The sequence below is a fragment of the Aegilops tauschii genome, chromosome 5 (genome assembly GCF_002575655.3).
Source record: "Aegilops tauschii subsp. strangulata cultivar AL8/78 chromosome 5, Aet v6.0, whole genome shotgun sequence".
NCBI lineage: Eukaryota > Viridiplantae > Streptophyta > Magnoliopsida > Poales > Poaceae > Aegilops > Aegilops tauschii.
The window spans coordinates 445,320,544-445,335,895 of NC_053039.3; the positions used below are offsets into that span (position 1 = coordinate 445,320,544).

The 15,352-nt window shown below is 49.6% G+C and overlaps 1 protein-coding gene across 1 annotated transcript; it reads left to right on the top strand.

Moving 5' to 3' along the window:
- The first annotated feature begins 6,640 nt into the window (after positions 1-6,640).
- LOC109761742 (putrescine hydroxycinnamoyltransferase) lies at positions 6,641-8,295 on the top strand. Its single transcript, XM_020320567.4, has one exon. It carries the CDS (start codon positions 6,786-6,788, stop codon positions 8,109-8,111), a length of 1,326 nt encoding a protein of 441 aa, XP_020176156.1. The 5' UTR covers positions 6,641-6,785; the 3' UTR covers positions 8,112-8,295.
- Positions 8,296-15,352: the final 7,057 nt, after the last annotated feature.

A 15,352-nucleotide genomic window follows, 5' to 3' on the forward strand; every position in this document is an offset into this window, starting at 1 on the left:
AGGGATTAAGACTGCTGGTCTCGACTACGAATACATGCTTTGCACCAGGTACCGACCTTTTCAATACGGCGGCTAGCTATGCTTAGTTTTGGATAAGCCACCTACTACCACAAAGCGAGCGATATTCGGTTAATTACCGGGCCACCTACCAGCAAGCCACGGCTAGAAGCCTAAACTAAGAAAGCATGTTCAGTTACCTGACTGACTGACTGTCTTGTGTTACCGGATCGCTTCAACGGTCAACAGTTAGCAGGGTGACTGAATGTACATGTTGAAACGGAGGCCTTGATCGGGTAGTATTTCTTGTTGTATCCGGAACATGCGTTTTGGTGTGGAAAGGGGGAGCACATCGACCACACACATGGGCATGGCCAAGAGCAACGTGCCAACGACAAGATGGACACTTGGAATTTCTCGGGGCGGGAGATCTGGCTATGGAATTTCGAGGCGTGGTTGACGATGATCCATAACCGGGACGAGATCAGTGCTGACGATGAGTCGTGGTTGGGGGCTGGCGATTGGTGAAGCAGCACAAACCCGACTCTACTACGAACACGTTCAGCCGGAAACCGATGGGTCGAGGTCGACGGGTCGGCAGCCACTGCGCGCGCCGGCCGGACCAACGCTCGAGGTCATACTACGTGCTCGGGTCCCGGAACGCACGCATCGTGATCCAGCTTCCGCCACATGCATGCATGCATGGCCGTTTGGTCCGTGAGGGTATGGTGAGCATACCGTTCACAGCCGTAAAGTTTGTTTTCTCTCTCTAGACCCAAGCATAGGCAGTGGCACAGCTTAGCATGCAAAGAATCAGATACTACGAATATATGCTTTGGATCGGCTAAGTACACCTTTTTAACGTGGCTAACTTTAGTTTCGGATAAGCCACCTACTTAATCATAAAGCAAAGAGATATACAACCACGATCTATGGATCTCCGGACAGATAGAGGATCAAGTACACGACACATAGTGGCTTTTTTTTTTTTTGCGGGGAGACACATAGTGGCTTTGCACCTGGGGACCCAACGTGCTGGCAGCAGCTTTAACAAACCCTTGGGGTGGCGGCAGATGCTAGAACCTTTGAGATCCGGCACAACAATTAGGTCATGCATGTGTAGACGAACAACGGAAAAAACAAATGAAAATAAGCAAGAGTTTTGAAGGATGGAATTTTCATAGGAATTATTACTTTGGTACTGTCTAGAACAAAAAACTAAATCTGTCGTGTATTCCTTTGAAATTCAGTAGTCGCTAGGAAATTTGGAGGAAACCAAACATGCATGAGGGACCTCATGTTTCTCCTCTTTGTGTCCACAATTATTAGTGTTTTCCCTGTGAAACAATAGTCTTGGATTTTTCCTGTGATTTCAGTTTCCAAGGAATCTAGGATACTTAACATTTCAATTCCTAACTTTTCCTATTCCTACGTTTTAGTCAATGTTTTAAAAGTCGGGCCTTAGAAGCTTTGAATAAATCAGGGTTAGCTGAATCACTATCGACCTTCACAAGTTGCAGGGGCTAGTTCGAATTTCTGAGGTCCCGGAATTTGCATCAAAATTATGACGTGTTTTCGTAATTACATGTTTCCTTTTCAAAAACTACTTTTTATTCATCTGATTTTCTAAAAAAAAGTCACATGCAACTAACTCAAGTTCATTTTGATAATTCATGTTTTGTCTGTCACAATTTATTTGCATGAGAGTTAATGCAATTGTACCTCACCAGTTTTGCTTTTTCACATCGTCCGTTAATCAGTGGATTTTTCTACAAAATTTTGCTGGCACACGACTTACTCCAATATCTTCACACCTGATTGTTTTTGGAAATTTTCAAACTTTTCAACTTACTTTCTGAATTTAGGACGAAGGGAGTACATCTTGAAACGGGAGCCTTGATTGGTTATGTCTTTTTCTTAGGAGAATCAATTATTCAGTGTTACTTGTTCTACTAGGAACAACTAAAATTATTTGATGTGTTTGTGAACCTGTGAGCTCGGAATTGGATATTCGAACTTAACTTGAAGTGTTTAAAGGGCTCCAACTTTTATACACATATTAATGGATCCTAACCAAAGAAAAATATAAAAATCACTAAGTAGTACTCCACGATATTCACAATATAGGATAAAATGGAAATGTAAGAGTTGATAATACGCTAAGCATGTTTCCCTGATTAATTCCTCGTCAATTCACAGCACCAAATTGTATAAACAGATACGGGATCAGAACGGAAATGAAAATGTAAAGCCTCACTAACTAAACACTGCACGTTCTTCAAATACGATGATATAAAATGTAAGAACTCACTAAAGAATACCCCACATTATCCACGATAGAGGACCAAATAAAAATGAAGAACTCACTAAATAATGCTCCACATTCTCCACGATGCTTGAATCGTCAAAGGACAGCTGCTTAACAACATGTACTTGAAGCAGGAGGGATCAATTAATTGGGTACTTCCTGTTCTACCAGGAAAGACTAAAATGGAAACAGGAGTACACATGACAGGAGTAGCAAGTGTACTCCACGTTCGTGGTTCCCATAAAATGAAGCACGCGCTTGATTCAGCACATGCGGAAGCAAAATGACCAGGATTTTGTGGGTCATGAGAGATGCACCGGTCGGGTTAGGCAGTTGTTTTTGGAGGGAATAAACGATCGAGTGAGGCAACGAGCCAGCGCCGTAACCACGAGCGAGCTATCCTTTTTTTTTGTCCAGAGGTAGGAGTACATCGAGATTGGTGCTTATGCATGTGACTAGGTACTGCTTGTCTTCTTTTTTTGCGAGAAAGAAATCCTTTGGCTGCTGCTTTTAAGGGCAATCGTATTCGTCAAAGAAGAGCTTGAATTGCTTTGGCAAACTTTAACATGTGCAGAGCTCGTTGGTGTTCAGTGCGGGCACAAGGAAGACTCCATCTGGCATGTTAATTTTTTGTTGTTGTTGCGATAACATCTGCCATGTTACTGTTGCTGGTGCTACCAATAAAGGCTAGTAGAAGTGGTCTGGTGTGAGGTGGCGAACCTGTTCCCAAGAAAGGAGAGAAAAAAGATATGTATGCACTTTGCAAATGGCATGGCAACTGCCATGTAGTGTGAAGATGGAATTGTGCATACGACTCGCTGACATTGAGCGAGCGAAGTTGGTCGACCGGGTGTCAATACTTATATAACATGAGTTGGCGATTTCTCTCTATTTTTTCACTGGATTTCTTTCTATCTTTAGTAGTATCACGCGCTTGCGTACGTCGGGAAAATGTCAGCAGTTGATATAAAGAGTTAGTTTTTTTGTCTAGAAAAAGTCGTGGGAATCGAGATGGATTTTTGTAGGAAGAAGGTGAGCTCGGTGCACGCCGTCAAGTCTTGCCGCTCGTCTCGTGGCTTCACCTTCCGAGCGCACGCACCCGATCACACTTGCGCGCGGCTTGGCTAACGTTGAGCTACCGATCGAGGCCGAGGAAGGGTCGGGACTCGAGAGTGCGTACGGGACCAAGACCAACCAAGCCAACCGCCGCGCCCCACGGTCTCGCCCGAAGCGTATACGTGTTGGGGTCCCGGGAAGAGGTCCCGTCGAGTTGCCGCCACAAAGCTGGATGGCCGCCGGTATGTCCACGAGCTCTCGCGGTGGTACGCTCCCCGTAGTCAAACCGCGGGTGCGCGGCGTGTCGATATCCCCCACCCACCCGGCCCCAGCAGCACGTCCCATGCGTGTCGCGGTGATGGATGGACGGATGGGTCGGCGTCTGGTCCGAGCGTCACACGCGCGCGGGGGCGCCGGAACCTGCCTCGTTCCACCCCACCCCGGCCGGGCCGGAAATGGTCCATGTAAAACGACCCCAAGTGTTGTATCCCTACATGCAGCAGAGGGCAAGACTTTTCACCACTAGCTAGGATAGGTTTGTTGGATGACACCCGTCGCTGTTTCACCAACTAATTCGTCGTAAAATCGATTATAATTAAGGTTATACTCTACCTACAAATATCACGTCATACCAATATTGCTATTTATTTTCTCCCCCCAAGAAAAAAAAATGTACGATGGAGATCAAGTTCTGGTTAGGTTCATCATCTTGGTTGGGGCTGCCGATTATATCTTGATGTGGTCCACGGGACCTATTCCCTCCGTCCGAAAATACTTGTCGTAGAAATCAATGTATTTATACGTATTTTAGTTCTAAATACATTCATTCTTTTTATTTCTCCATCAAGTATTTCCGGACAGAGGGAGTATCTACAATTTTTGTGATCTCTGGTGTTCTCTGTACTATCATGATTGCCTATGAGTAGATCGTATCCGTAAAAAGAAATTATGAAAGATCAGAAGTTTCTCCATACAAAAATAGAAAATACTACTAGTAATGTTCCACCCTGTTGTATTAGTCTATCTGCATCTTCCCTTAAAAAAAAGTCTATCTGTACCTACTAATAAAAGGAAAAATGCGTATGCCTCTCCGTCTGATTTTTATGGAAAACCCTACTCTTTTTCAAAATCAACCCGCTGTCCTATTTTGTGTGAGAAAAATGGTTCATTTTTTTAGAAAACCACGTGATCTTTTGGTTAATCAACCCACTGTCCTATATTGTGTGAAAAAAGAACGGTTCACTTTTTCCAGAAAACCCCTGTTCTTTTGGTTAATTAATCCACGGTCCTGTTGTAAGTGAGTCTAGAATACATTTCACTTTTTGCAGAAAACCCTCAGATATTTTAGTTAATCTACCTGTGCTCCTATTTTAAGCGAGTTTAAATGCTTTTTAAAATTAATTATACCTTTTAAACCCTAACTTCAATTTTGAAATGTTATATATGAAAATTGATTACAAAAAATATAGAATCTAAGTATCATGATGTTTTACCTATTAAACATTTTTATAATGCTATTTAGAGAGCAACCTTAATCAATAGCTCACAATTCGTCTTTATTTCATACCGGTGTAGATCCGAATTGAAAATCAACATGCATGTCTCGGCAAAACCTCCAGGTGAAAAAAGAAAGCACTCATCTTACGCATAGAGATAGAGAGAGAGAGGGAGATGTTAAAATTGAGCGCATTCAAAATTCTCATGATTGTGCGAGCACTGAGGCCACCGTCGACAAGGCTGAGAAGAACAATAAACGGCAACGAAGATGGGATGCGCGTGGACCAGTTGCAAAGCGCGGGCTCTTTCGCTAGTACTCCCTCCGTTCGAAATTATTTGTCGTAGAAATGGATATATCTAGACGTATTTTAGTTCTAGATACATCCATTTTCGAGACAAGTAATTCCGAACGGGGAAGTAATTATTAAAAATACTATTGAACATAAACGTAGTACGTATTCATACACGTCATACATACACATAAATACTCCCGATGAATTGGACGGTTATGCAGAAGACGTCAATGTGTGTGCAGCTGTACACTAGCTGCACGTACCCGGCCGTAAATTTTTATTTACAATAACAAGTGCGATGAGATACACGGCCCGGGAAGCTCGCTAAAGAGCGCGTCAACGTTTTACTGCGGGACCGCGACACTGTGTGATTTACTACTAATTATTACCGCAACAAGATCCAACTGGAAATATATAGTAAGAGCAATTCTAGCAGACCCTGTAAAAACTTGACCCGCAAAACGCGTTTGCAGTTTCACGAAGATCGTGTTTGCGGATGAAAAACTAGCGCGGCCGAACAGATACTGTAAAACAAACAGTAAAACTGGAATAAAGAGCTCCTTCCTCCAGTCCGGCCGTTGCCGCCCCTTCCTCCAGCCGGCCGCGCCCAACCCCGTCGGCCGCGCCCCGTCGCCCGCAGGCCATGCCCCGTCGCCCGTCGGCCGTGCCCCATCGCCCATCGGTCGCGCCCCGTCCCTGCCGGTTGCGCCCATCACCGCACCGGTCGCGCCCGGCCTCGCCGGCCACGCCCCGTCGCCTCCGTCGTCCGCGCCCAGCCTTGCCGGCCACGCCCCGTCGCCTCCGTCGTCCGCGCCCAGCCTTGCCGGCCACGCCCCGTCGCCTCCGTCATCCGCGCTTGCTCTATTGCCAGGCGAGCCGTGCCCCTTTGCCTGCCGCGTCGGGAGGATCCGGCGGCCAGGCTGAGGTCATGGGAGGCCACGACGATGTCGAGCTCGTCCAATTCGAACCGGCGGCGAGCGATTGCGGCGTCTAGCGGCCTTTTTCGATGTGCGGTGATGAATTCCGGCGAGTTTAGGGCGGATCCCGGCAAACTCCGCGGCAGCGTGTTTGCTCCGACGAGGTTTGACCGGTATACGGGGGCCCCTAAATTCGGCCTTCCAACCTCCAAAGATAAGGGTTTCGGGTGGGCATTTGCGGTGGCCCTTAAAAATTTTACGGGTTGGACTACTTTTACGGTTTCTGTTCTGGACATTTTTTCGCACAAAACTGTAAAATGCAAAAATTTACGGGTTTGACCATTTATGGGGGGTAGATGCTCTAAGCTACTGCCGCACAAAAGGACCCCATCGTCTGACCAAATCCATGACATGCATCGTTCATCAACTGAACCATTGGCTTTCTCGATCCTACAGACTAGGAGTTCTTCATGTCGACTGAGCCAACGGATATACGACCACCTACCCCCGTCCCCGTTCACGGGCTGCCTGCCTATTTATACACCGCTAGCTCCCGCGTCTTCACCAGGGAAAGTGTGTGCCCGCTCGCTTCATCGATCCATCGTCTTCTTCCTCTGCTCGCTCGCCAGCAACACTCCCTTACACTCCATCGTAAGTGCACGTACTCACGGTAGAGAAAATACATCAACCGTACTTGGGGAACATCGTACGGTGACCATGGAGGTGAAGGTGGTGAGCTCCAAGATCGTGAAGCCGAGGTACGCCGATGGCGCGGCGAGGCCGAACACCACGGAGCACGTGCCGTCCTCAGTGTTCGACAGGATCACCTACCACATCCAGATGGCCATCATCTACGCCTTCCAGGCGCCGGCGCCCTCCACGGAGGACATCGAGCGCGGCCTCGCCCAAGTGCTGGCCGTGTACCGCCTCTTCGCCGGCCAGGTCCGAGCTGGCCCGGACGGGGCGCTTGGGGTGCTGCTCAACGACCACGGCGCGCGGCTCGTCGAGGCGCGTGTGGACGGTGCCACACTGGTCGAGTTCGCACCGCCAAAGCCGTCGCCCGTCGTGCTGCAGCTGCACCCGGACCTGGAGAGCGACGTGCAGGAGGTGGTGCAGGTGCAGCTCACGCGGTTCGCGTGCGGCTCGCTGGCCGTCGGGTTCGCGGCCAACCATGCCGTTGCTGACGGCCACGCCACCAGCGACTTCCTCGTCGCGTGGGGCCGCGCCGCGCGAGGGCTGGACATCTCTGGCCCGTGGCCGACGCCACCGCCGCACAACCACCCCGGTCTCTTCCGGCCGCGCGACCCGCCACTCGTCAACTTCGAGCACCGCGGCGTCGAGTACTACCGGCCGTCGCCCAGCAACCCCAAGCAGGGCGAGGGCGGACACCACGGCGCTGACAACGTGGTCATCCACAAGGCGCACTTCACCAAGGACTTCATCGCCGGGCTGCGCGCCAAGGCTTCGGAGGGGCGCGGCAGGCCGTTCAGCCGGTTCGAGACCACGCTCGCGCACCTGTGGCGCAGCATGACGCGCGCGCGGGACCTGAGCCCCGAAGAGACCTCCACCATCCGCATCTCCGTGGACGGGCGGCGGCGCCTTTCCGCCCCGCCGGGCTACTTCGGCAACCTGGTACTTTGGGCGTTCCCCCGGTCCACGGTGGGGGACCTGCTCAGCCGGCCGCTGAAGCACGCGGCGCAGACGATCCACGACGCGGTGGCCCGTCTCGACGGCGCCTACTTCCAGTCGCTGGTGGACTTCGCGAGCTCGGGCGCCGTGGAGCGGGAGGGGCTGGAGAAGACGGCGGTGCTAAAGGACGTGCTGTGCCCAGACCTGGAGGTGGACAGCTGGCTGACGTTCCCGTTCTACGATCTGGACTTCGGCGCCGGCAGCCCGAGCTATTTCATGCCGTCCTACTTCCCCACGGAGGGGATGCTGTTCCTGGTGCCGTCCTACCTCGGCGACGGCAGCGTCGATGCCTTCGTCCCCGTCTTCCAGCACAACCTCGACGCCTTCAAGCAGTGCTGCTACTCCATGGACTAAAGATGAAGCAATTTAGCTATATGCTCATCGAGTAATTAAAACCGGCGGTCATATCGCTTGCATTTGCGTGCATGCATGCATGCAAGTAGTACAGTATTCTTCATCTCCGTGTATCGATTGTATCCCTACATATCTGTATATGGTGTACATGCATGTAATACGTAATGGTGTACATTTTGCTTCATTTTCGGACTTGTTTGTTTGTTTATTTTTATACTTTTGCGACTATTGTTTGCACAGACGATTATGGACGGGTTTTAATTCCTGGTTCTCTCTAGTAATTAAGTAGAGTAGTATGTTTGCTTGTGTCGTCGGATGCTGTAGCGTAGCGGTGGGAATAAAACCTCGTGATGGATGTTGTGACTGAATAATTGTATGAGTCACTTGATTTAGATATCTCTATAATAATCCAAAGGAATGGAAATTCTGAATTTAATCGCAACATGTGTTGTGTATAGCTTCAGAAGTCATTATGACTTGAAGTAGTCGGCAATGATGTGGCAGAACCGACTGACTGAGTTCCTTTATTGAAAGGTTACTCAAACATTGATGATATATAATTTTCTCCTGAGCGTGGCTAACGCGCGCGCGCGTCCTGGGAGGCGCGGTCGATTTCCGACCACAGCAATCCGACAGCAAATGACAAAGTTTAGCCATCAGGCTCCCACCTCCTACTCCCTTTCGCGACCGATCCCGGCCTGGAGCGTTTCTGTTTTCGTGAGTTGGGCCCAGCCTCGGCCCTGTAGCTACCTACGCTCTATTCCTCTTTCCACGTTTTTTTAGTTTGGGCCTGTTTTTTCCTATTCCGCTAATTCCCTTTCTAGGCCAGCGGTTTTTCAGGGATAGTAATGGGCGGGAAATCTTACTTTCAATTGAAATGAACTAGCACTTTCAACTAAAATGAATTGCTACTTCTTAACAGAAAATCAAATTAGCCTATCCCTCTATTCCCTTTCAATTCATTTTTCCTAGAAAAAATATTTTTATCACCAAGAAATAGAATACTCAACTAAAATTGATCTACAACTTTTTGATTGAATCAGGAATATTCATTCAAATAGATTTACTATAAACAACTTTTTCAATTAACGACAAACTTTCCAAAGCGATAACATATTATTCAAAATATAAACAACTTTTAAATTTGTGTTTTCTTCTGAAAATCAGGAATATTTTTTGACAGATGGCATTGGTGTCACGTGCTCGTCTCGGCGTCGTGCTTGTCTGGGCGTCCGCCGTCGCTACCGCGACGACGTCCGCCTCGACTCGCGTATCCCTAAGATAGACAGGGTGGCATTGATGTCACATGCTCGTCTTGACGTCCGTCGTCGCTACCGCGAGGATGTCCGCCTCGACTCGCGTTACCCTAAGATAGAAAGGGTGGAATTGGTGTCACGTGCTCGTCTCGGCGTCCGTCGTCGCTACTGCGACGACGTCCGCCTTGACTCGCGTTACCCTAAGATAGACAGGGTGGCATTGGTGTCACGTGCTAGTCTCGGCGTCCGTCGTCGCTACCGCGACGACGTCCGCCTCGACTAGCGTTACACTAAGACAGGGTGGCAGTGATGTCACGTGCTCGTCTCGGCGTCCGTCGTTGCTACCGCGACGACGTCCGCCTCGACTCGCGTTACGCTAAGACAGGGTGGCAGTGGTGTCACGTGCTCGTCTCGGCGTCCGTCGTCGCTACCGTGACAACGTCCGCCTCGACTCGCGTGACCCTAAGATAGACAGGGTGACAGTGGTGTCACGTGCTCGTCTCGGCGTCCGTCATCACTACCGCGACGACGTCCGCCTCAACTCGCATTACGCTAAGACAGGGTGACAGTGGTGTCATGTGGTCGTCTCGGCGTCCGTCGTCGCTACCGCGACGACATCCGCCTCGACTAGCGTTACGCTAAGACAGGGTGGCAGTGATGTCACGTGCTCGTCTTGGCGTCCGTCGACGACGACGTCCGCCTCGACTCGCGTTACGCTAAGACAGGGTGACAGTGGTGTCACGTGCATAGTGCTCATTCTCTGAACAATGGCAGCTGATTTCCTTGCATAGTGTTCATAGAATAACTTGCTACAGAAAAACAAAACAATGTTCACAGAATTAGTACTCTCTCTGTAGAAGAAATATAAGAGAGTTTAGATCACTACTTTAGTGATCTAGACGTATATATTCCTTTACGGAGGGAGTACATTCTTCAACAAATGGTAGCTGCTGATTTCTTTGAATAGTGTTCAGAATTTCGTCCAAAAAAGATTCCACTAAAGAATAAAAAATGAACTGCTAGTCTTAGTTCATTGACTGAAAAAATGTCATTGTTTCACACATGCATATAGGGATTTCCTTTTTCCCATCTCCACAGCCGGTTCCGATACTTGTATGGATTTTCGCAGAGATGCGCTCCCGAACACTGCTACTTGCATTGGTGCTCTGCCATCAACGAAAGACGAGACTGAGGCGCATGAGTAGCTGTTGAAAAATCCTATTTTTCTGAAACAGTAAACAATCTTCTTTTCAGAGTACAGAGCCAGCAAGGTGCCCTGCTTTTCTTCAGTTTGAGATCCATATTCCTCCTATTTTCTTGTCCAGCATCCTCACTGGATTAGTCTTCCCAAAGAAAATTAAATCATCATCTTCCTCCTCATGCTGAAAACAGAGCAAGCTGTGTGTGACGGGAACTACCTATCCATCCTAGCTTCATGAGAGCAGAGCTGCCAAAAATTGACATCAATGTGCTGCTCCCTGTCAAATCTAGGTGTTCGTGAGCTCGGATACGGTGGCCGTCGTCAGCTATGGACTCGTCGGAAAGGAAGGGGGGGGGGGGGGGGGGGGGGGGGGCGGTACCGGGACATCCTCGGAGGCGACGCGGACGGCGCTGGGAAGCTTGGTGATGCGGGTGGGGACGCACGGCGGGAGTTCGAGCCTAGGCAGGAGGACGTACGGCCACCGGACAGCCGCCGCCTCGCCGAATTGGCCGCAGCCGCCCCTGGACCTCGTGGGGCCCGTGCGGCCGCTGCGCCTCGTCGTATTGGCCGCTGCCGCCCGTGCGGACGTGGCGCCTCGCCGTAATCACCGCTGACCTCGCGTGCACTTGCGCGGCCGCGGCGCCTCGCCCTATTCGCCGCTGACCTCGCGGGCGCTAACGCGGCCGCGGCGTCTCGCCGTATTGGTCGCTGCCGCGAGGGAGGAGCCGCCGGCCAAGAGGGGAAGCGGCAGGGCGAAAGGGAATAGATAGCGGGCAAATTTGACAATTTTGACCTGGAAACGAAATAAATTCACAGAATGAACTGGGTGCGAAACTATTTCACACCCCTGACCCTTTTGTGTAGCGCCCGCCACGCCGGCGCTACACCCTACGGTGCAGCGCCTAGCTCCGGGGCGTTGCACCTCTGTCCACCGTGGCAGCCCACGGGCCCGCACCCAGCAGTGCAACGCCTCCGAGCTAGGCGCTGCACCTGTAATGTGCAGCGCCTAGCTGCTAGGCGTTGCACGTGTAATGTGCAGCGCCTAGCGGCTAGGCGCTGCACTGTGACTTATATGCAAACCCACTTGGCTGGGCCCCCTCCCCCACCCCCCAACCACACACTCTCTCACTCTCTCCCCGAGCTTTGCCCCCTCTCCCACTCTCCCCCCCTCTCAAATCTTCTTCCAAATCTTGCAAATTTGAAGAATTTGTCCGTGGATTTCGAAGTCAAACCCTCCCTCAAGGTAATAATCTCCGATCACCTTTTTTTGATCGAAGTAAAGTTCTCCCATTGCTCATTTGTTGGTAGTTTGGGGAAACCCTAGTTTTGTTTGGATCTAGAGATTTGCATGGAGATGTGAGATGTTTGTTTGCCAATATCTATGATTAGGCTTTGTTAGTATGCTAGGGTTATTCTTATGGGTGTTCTTATGTTGGTGCTAGGGTTAGGTTTAGGGCTAGGGTTATGGTTAGGGTTATGGTTATGGTTAGGGTTAGGGTTATGGTTAGGGTTAGGGTTGTTGTTTCATATATATATTAGGGATTGTATTCGGTGTTAATCCATGGATTAGTACTCATGGAAGCAATGTTACCTTGTGTTCATTGCTTATAGGGATGGGAAGAACATGTGTGTTTGTTCATCATGGGGACAAAGACGCCTTTTTGAAAGGCAATAAAGAACCGGACCCGGATGAGTTTGACATGGTGTTTGATAGTAGTCCTAGCTATGCGGAGCTCTTGCAACAAGTTAGGAAAGATTTGAATTGGATGGACCCTAGTGATATCATTGAGTTGGAGGGAAGGCATAATGTTGGTTTTGGAATGCACATCCGTTGGAAGACAATGCGTGTAAACTCGGAGCAACGTTGGGTTGCATACAAGGAGACGGTGGCCGAATCACTAGACAAGGCTCTTGAGTTATTTGCAACGAAGAAGGTTGATTCAAGGTTGCATTTGGACTTGAACCGGAACCCCTCCCCTTTGGTTGCTAGTAGCCCCCCATCCTTGAAGCGAGATGAAATTGTTGAACCTCTTTTGACCCAAGAAGTGAGGCCAACATTGAGCCCGTATAGAAACAACCAAGATGAATCTTTGCAAGAGGACAATGATGAGTATGCGGACGATGACAATGAAGTTGATCTCCATGACAACAATGTGGGTGATCTCGACAAATATCATTTGCAAGAGACAATGGACCATTCCATCCCTTTTTCCCGTGCATATGCATCGGATTCGGATGACGATGGTCCCGATGAACAAGTTGATGCGGAGGGGTTCACGGTGAAGGAGGCCGAAGCTTTCGAGAAGGTATTTGGTCGGGATCATCGGACTACATTGTTCAAGGATGTTAGTCTCGCGGATGAAGCCGTGGTAGATGGTGGCCAATGTGTACCTCTTGGGGTTAGGCCAAGCTCTCACCGTGATTTGGTAGACGACAAGAACCGGATTGCTAAAGGTTCTAAGTTCGATAGCTTGTTGGATTTGAAGATGTGGCTCGACAACTACTCGGTTACGCATTACCGTCCACACAAGGTGGTGCACTCGGACGTCAATGTGCGCTACACGGTTGCATGTGCATGTGAAGATGAAAAGGAGGTCCAACTTGGACTTACAAGAGGCCGTGGTGGTGGTAGAGGTCGTGGAAAGGAGGTCCAACAAGGAGTGGCAAGACGCCGTGGCGGTTGTCCGTGGATTGTGCGTGCAAGACCATGGAAAGGAGGTCCTACTTGGCATGTAGTGAGTTGTGTGCCAACTCACATGTGCCAAGGCAAAAGGGTGGATGGCAAGATTGTGTCCGAAGACCACAAACAACTCACGTCCGAGTTCATCGCTTACAGGCTCTCCAACTCAATATCCACACTTCCAACAATGAGCGTCCAACATGTCATTGACCTTGTGAAAGCCATCTTTCGTTACAAGGTGAAATACGGCAAGGCATGGAAGGCGAAGCAAGCCGCATTTAAGATGTTGTATGGTACATGGGAGGAAGCATACAACCGAATCCCTAGGTTGTTGTTAGCCATGGCCGCGACAAACCCGGGCATGGTTCATGTGGTCGAGCCTCGTGGGCACCAAACAACGGTTCATGAAGGAAGGAAAGTCAGAGTATTTGGCCGTGCTTTTTGGGCGTTCGAGCAATGTGTGAGGGATTTCGAACATTGTAGGCCGGTCATCGCAATTGATGGCACGTTCTTGACCGGACAATACAAGGGCACCTTGTTGGTTGCGATAGCAAGTGATGCCAATAACCGGGTGTTGCCATTGGCATTTGCTTTGGTTGAGGTGGAAAACAATGACAACTGGGAGTGGTTTCTGCACCTTTTGAGGATGAAGGTGTTACCCGCTCAAAGGGAAATTTGTGTCATATCGGATCGGAATCAAGGAATTCTTAACGCCGTGGAGATTGACATTCCCGGGCATGCTCCGTTGCACCATCGCTGGTGCATGAGGCACTTTTGTTCGAACTTATATAGGGCATGTGGCCTTAAGGAGTTGGCCGATGATCTTCAAGATTGTTGTCTCGCTTTCTCCGATAAGCGCTTCGCCACTTTGTACAACAAATTGCTCGCACACAAAAAACTTGATCCGGGGGTCAAGATTTTCTCAATAGGCACATTCAATACCAGAACAAGTGGGCACGTGCTTTTGATGAAGATGGCCGGAGATACGGTCAAATGACAAGCAATATGGCCGAATGCTTCAATAGGGTGCTCAAAGGTGCACGTGACGGCAGTAGTTCAATACACATTTGACAAGATGAATGCGTATTTTGTAAAGTACTCGATGGAAACCGATGCACAGATAGCGGGCGAGAACCCACGGAAGTACAAGTACAAGTTCCCACCCAAAGTTGATGAATGGTTGCTATTTCAATCACGGAAGGCAGACTCAGAAGAAGCTATATTATATGACAATGAAGAGTGGAAGTACGAAGTGAAACAGCCAGGAGGAACCACAAATGATGGCCGGCAGCATGGAGGTCGGGCTTTCAAGGTGTCGTTAACACAATGTGATTGCTCTTGCGGGAGGCCATTGTTGCTTCATCTCCCATGCTCACATTTGTATGCCGCCGGCCGCGTTAGGAATGTGGACATCAATCACCCACGCACCGTGAGGGAGTCAGAGTTCTCAATCATGACGGTCAAGAAAACATGGGCTCCCCGCTTTCACCCATACTTTGACCAATCACAATGGCCGGAGTATCATGGAGTTCAACTATGGCCGGATCCGGAGTTGAAGGTTGTTAAACGGGGTAGACGTAAGACAAAGCGTCTTAGAGGCGACATGGACGGATGGGGCCATGGTGGGCGCCGTGAAGCGGGCAACGACCAATTCCAAGAGCCTCGTGAGAGCTCCCGTTGTGGGGAGTGCAAAGGTCATGGCCACAACAAAAGAAAATGTACCAAACCAAGGAAAAGGTCAAAGAAAAATGATGCAAGCACAAGCCAACATGGAGCTACACAAGGGAGCCAACCTAGTGGTAGCCAACAAGTGCCAAGCCAACCTAGTGGTAGCCAACAAGTGCCAAGCCAACCAAGTGGTAGCCAACAAGTGCCAAGGCAACCAAGTGGTAGCCAACAAGTGCCTCCAACCAAGTGTTAGCCAACCTAGTGGTAGCCAACAAGTGCCAAGGCAACCAAGTGGTAGCCAACAAGTGCCTAGCCAACCAAGTGTTAGCCAACCTAGTGGTAGCCAACAAGTGCCAAGGCAACCAAGTGGTAGCCAACAAGTGCCTAGCCAACCAAGTGTTAGCCAAAGAGGATTTAGGCAACAAAGAGGTCGGCA